Genomic DNA, 5,041 nt, shown 5'->3' on the forward strand with positions numbered 1-5,041 from the left:
CCTAGTTCCTTCCTGGTTACAAGCTGGTCTCCAGGAAGGCCTAGACTGAAACCATCACAACATATTAATAAGCAGGCTGGTCTCTGGGCAGAGTCTTTCCAGACATGCACAGTCTTCTACTGTGGGGGTCTTCTGCTCAAGCCTTCACCCCTCTGCTGGTCGCCATGGACGTCTTCCTCAATCTGACCTCTTCAATGAGGTGACCTGAATTCTTCAAGCTTGCAAAATCCTGGCTCTGGGCCTTCTAGATCTTATTCAAACGTCCAGTTTACCTAATTTATTCCTGTGTGTGTCCTACTCCTGTTCTTTCTCTAATAAGGCCTTTGGTCCAGTGAGCAGAACAGAACATGAGATTAACCAGTGCTCCTCAAATGTTCTTCCAGCAAAACAGGTATTGAGGTTTCTTAGCAGGCCAAGATATCTCAGTTAACTCTTCTAGGCCTGGCTCCTGTTTCACTGGATGCTCACCTGGAGAGTAACTTGTCCCTTGTAACGTGCCTGTAACTTGTGTCATTTCACAAGGTCACGAGCCGTCATTCAATAAAGTTGCAATAAAGTTGTGGGGGTTTTTCCCCCTCTTTGGCTCCTGTCTTTATTTTGTGTCATGTAGTCTTTTCTCTATTTCTTTCTTCTCTTCACTTCTTTCCCTTTCTCCTCTTCATCTCTCTTCTTTCTTTACTCTGTTCCCTCTCAGTTATTTCTCTTAGTTATTTCTCTCTCTTGCCTTTTCTCTTGCCTTTTCTCTTGCCTTTTCTCTTAGTTTCTTGTCTTGCTTTTCTTTTGCTCACTTTGCTTAGTTTAAAAAAGCAGCAGTACGGGGGCTGGCTTGCTCCCAGGGAGTAAATCTTTAAAATAAATTTTAAATTTAATTATTTTTAAGATTTACTCCCCAGGAGCAAGCCAGTCCCCATACTGCTGCATAAAACTTATTATTTTTATTCTTTTTATATATACTAGACAGCACCTTAATAGCCCCCCTCATACAATAATCAGATAGCTCACACCTTATGCACACCTACACCACTAAGTAACGAGGAATAAATGTCTAATTAAGGACTAATTACCGAATGAAGTAACTAACTAATTAACTAATTTTGTTCCACAACCCACTGATCAGCACCTGATGAGCTAACAAGGCAACTAACTTTTTTCCACCACACCCTAATTACCACATAATGACCTAATGGCATAATTAATTATTTTTCACCAGCCTCTAATTAACAGCTGATGAGCTAACAACAGAATTAGTTTCTTTCCACACCCCACTAATTACCAGCCAACAAGCTAACTAGCTAATTAATTTTCTGCACCACCCACTACTAAGCAGGCAACAACCTAATTAGCCAATTAATTTTTTGCACCTCCCACTAATTAGGACTCGGCAAGCTAATTCCCTAATTAACTTTTTGCACCACCTCCTAACTACCACCTAATGACCTAATCACATAATTAATGTTTTCCACGGCCTCCTACATACCACCAAATGAGCTAATTGTAAAAGTAATTACTACATAGCCCACTAATTAATTTTCTTGCCAAACCTTAACTACTTCGTAATTACCTCATCACACAATGAATTTTTATGCCAAACCCTAATTATCTGCTAATTACCAAAGTAGTCCCTAATGACCCCATTAACTCATTAATTCTTTCCACTACACCAAAATTAGTTGCTAATGATATTATTACAAAACTAATTTTTTTCCACCACACCCCAATTAGTTCCCAATTACCAACGTAGATAATTAATACTTTTCACCACATACCTACAAATTACCCAATGATCTAATTTTTTTGGACAAACTATGCTATTAAACAACTTTTTTTAACCAAGGATCCAATAACTGCAAAACCACGCAGCAACACTCCCACCTATTGACATATAAAAGTGATTGCACACATCCCAAACACTGAACATGGCACCTACCCACAAAACACAGGAACTGCAACAAAAAATCACTACAAACACTGCACCTACTGGACAACAAAAGAACTGCACAAAAAAAAATTGTTTTAAAAAATTAAAAAAAAATACCAGAAAAAACCACCCAGATCACAACCCAAACACTGCCCAGGACCCCAAAAAAACCACCCTAAACAATCCAACCAAACAGAATGACCACAGAAACCCTAAAGCACAAATCCTAACCAAGCACACCCAAACCCTAACCCATCCCAAACCACACACAAACCACCTGCTGACCCTAATGGCCAATTCCCATGGCAACACCACGATACAATTCCCAATCCCAACACCCAATTACTGTTGGGGTTCAGGTTCGGATTACGGGTTACAGGTTGGCGTTACGGGTTAGGGGTCAGGGGTTACGGCTTATGAGTTATGGGTTGTGGGCTATGGGTTGTGGGTTATGGGTTGTGGGTTATGGGTTAGGGGTTAGTGGTTAGAGTTAGGGGTTGGGGTTAGGCTTAGAGTTAGGGTTAGGCTGAGGGTTAGGGTTAGAGTCAGGGTCAGGGTCAAGGTTAGGGGTTAGGGTTAGGATCGGAGTCAGGGTTAGGGTTAGGGTCAGGGTCAGGGTTAGGGTTAGGGTTAGGGTTAGTTAGTTAGGGTTAGGGTTTAGGGTTAGTGTTAGGCCCTGGGTGTGACAAAGGGAGGGCCAAGGCAGGGGATCCTGAAGACGGCTCAGGTGGTGCAGAACTTCTGGGCCTTCACTTGGTGTTGTCATTGGGACAAAGTGGGACAAGATGTGTTTGAAAGTTTCTTCCTGCCCTGCTGTGTGCTGCCCGTTGGCTGGTGGAGCAGCAGAGCAGAAATTCACTGTTGGCATCTGGCAAAGCAGCAGGTGAGAGCAGTTGCGAGGGGGAGGGGGGTGAGGTGTCTGCTCTTCAAGAGGGACAAGACAAAGGAGTTGGGGAATTGTCCTGGTGTGGTATATTAATAGAATAGAAAAGACACGACCCAGCAGCCAGTTGGCAAGCAGTCAAATCTGTTTATTTCAAAGCAAAATGCCTCCTTAGAAACCCTCTGGAGGACATGTGACCGCCACCCTCACAAGGCCCAGGCCGCCTCCTTCCCCCCAGGCCCAGCAGGGCCGCCCTCACACCTGCCCCGCCCTGCCATGTCCCGCCCGGCCCCACCTGCACCGTGGCCTCTGTCACAGCCCACGCTGACGTGCTGAGCCTTCCCCCAGCCATTGTGATGTCACAGGCGCCAGTCGGGCACGGCTTTGTTGGTGCCCGCAGCCGGCGCTCAGAGCTGCTGGAGCCTCTCGGGGAGCAGCAGCACATCCCGCTCGGGGAGCGTTCGTTGCGCGCCTGGATCGCCGTCTTGGCAGCTGCAGGCCACGACCACTGCACAGGGCGACCTCGTCCGCCTTGTGCTTTCTACCCTGTGCCCGTCCTTATTCTTGTCCTTGTCCCCTTTGTCACCCTCACCCTAAACCTCACCCTCGTCCCATTCCTCACCCCCACTTGGCACCCGGCAGCCCGCCGGGGGCTTCTTGCCCTTCCTGCTGCTGGGAGCTGCAAGCAGGGCCATGCCGTGGCTTCTCAGCAAGAAGCGACGGCAGTCGCCATCCGGCAGCACCAGCGGGCAGCCCTGGGCTGCCACCAGCTCCAGCAGCACCTCCCAGCTCCGGGAGCAGGGGCTGGGCAGGCTGCACCGCGCGGCCGCCCGCGGCGACCTGGGCTGGCTGAGGCGCTGGCGCTGGTACGTCAAGGTAGTCGGCATCGACAGGCCAGACCAGGAGATGCGGTGAGTTCTGGGCCACGCTGATGGCACCCCTGGGCTGCTCCTGAGCCAAGCTGCAGTAGTCCTGGGCAGCCCTCTCTTAAGGACAAGGCTTGAAAAGTGACATTTGCCCTGTCAGCTGGGAGAGGGAACTCTTGAGCTTTTCACTGCTTGGAGCTGCCGGCCGGGCTCCAGCGCTGTTGGAAACGCCTGTTGCCCACCTGCCGCTTGGCCGTGGTCTCTCTGCAGGGCTGTTCTGCAGCTGCTCAGCCCTCACCTCTTCTCTTCTGCCCTCTGGCTCATCAGCACAGGCTGCAGCAGCAGCAGCAGCAGCAGCAGCAGCAGCAGCAGCAGCGAGCGGGAGGAGCAGAGTCCGGGCAGGGTCCCCAGGGTGCTGGGTAGAGACACAGCTTGGGCTCATCCTTTGTCTGTCTGGGTTAAGAGCGTCTGTTTAATTTTTAGGACACCTCTGCATCTGGCTTCGGCCAATGGCCATGCAGATGTCGTCAGATATCTGCTAAGAAAGAACAGCCAGCCCAACCTCGCTGACAGCTTCAAGAGAACGGCCCTGATGAAGGTGTGTGGAATGCCTTGGGAGCTTGTCGGTGGGGCTCAGTGCTGGTGTGTTAAAGGGGAGGTGTCTGGCAGGATTCCTTGCAGGGCAGGGCCATAGAAACACACCCATTGCAATGGGCACGGCACAGGCCTCTGTTAGCTGATCTTTGCAGATGGTCTTCTATGGCAGCGTTCAGGAGCTGAGGGAGTTGTGACAGAGGGGGATGTAAAAGTTGGGAGTCATTTCCTTTTGGTGTGTTGTTCCCAGGCAGTCCAGCAGGAGCAGGAAGAATGTGTTGCTCTTCTGCTGGCACACGGTGCCGACCCCAATCTGGCAGACGCTGACGGCAACACTGCCCTTCACCTGGCTGTCCTCTCTAAAAACACAGCTGTAGCAGGGCTGTTACTGGAGCATCATGCCAAGAGTGATGCTCAGAACCAGGTAACCTTGGCATGTGGCTAAAGCTGCTCTTTCCAACAGCTGCACAGCTTGTCTGTGTCTTTCTAATGGAGATTCTTTCTCCTTTCAGTGGGGATTTACCCCCTTCAAACTTGCAGCCTTGCAACAGCATGAGGAGATGGAGTGCCTTCTGAAAAAAGCAGCTGACAGGCAGGCTCAAGCCCAGGGGGAAAGGTGAGGGCTTTGTCAAAACAGCCCACGGGTCTTCTGGGTAGTCTGCAAGTGTGACCCAGACGAGGGGTGTGGCAATGAGCTTGGAAAAAGAAGGAGCAGCCCCGTGGAAGCAGTTCCCCATGGGACTGGTAAATGCAGGTCTGCACTTGGCTGCTCTCCTACCT

At 49.9% G+C, this 5,041-nt stretch overlaps 1 protein-coding gene across 1 annotated transcript; it reads left to right on the plus strand.

Moving 5' to 3' along the window:
* Window positions 1-3,494: 3,494 nt before the first annotated feature.
* LOC113980049 (ankyrin repeat domain-containing protein 7-like) lies at window positions 3,495-4,999 on the plus strand. The gene is made up of 4 exons (XM_027707310.1): window positions 3,495-3,712; window positions 4,151-4,265; window positions 4,512-4,685; window positions 4,774-4,999. The coding sequence occupies exons 1-4, from the start codon at window positions 3,495-3,497 to the stop codon at window positions 4,879-4,881; spliced, it is 615 nt and encodes a 204-aa protein (XP_027563111.1). The 3' UTR covers window positions 4,882-4,999.
* The last annotated feature ends 42 nt before the right edge of the window (window positions 5,000-5,041 follow it).

This window comes from Neopelma chrysocephalum, unplaced genomic scaffold (genome assembly GCF_003984885.1).
Source record: "Neopelma chrysocephalum unplaced genomic scaffold, ASM398488v2 Primary Assembly neopelma1_91948, whole genome shotgun sequence".
Lineage (NCBI taxonomy): Eukaryota > Metazoa > Chordata > Aves > Passeriformes > Pipridae > Neopelma > Neopelma chrysocephalum.

Excerpts from the sequence above, each read along its gene's own strand:
- LOC113980049 (XM_027707310.1), top strand. The coding sequence starts at position 3,495 with ATGCCGTGGCTTCTCAGCAAGAAGCGACGGCAGTCGCCATCCGGCAGC. Across the intron at positions 3,713-4,150 it reads AGGCCAGACCAGGAGATGCG|GACACCTCTGCATCTGGCTT; the intron begins GTGAGTTCTGGG and ends TTTAATTTTTAG. Across the intron at positions 4,686-4,773 it reads AGAGTGATGCTCAGAACCAG|TGGGGATTTACCCCCTTCAA; the intron begins GTAACCTTGGCA and ends TTCTCCTTTCAG.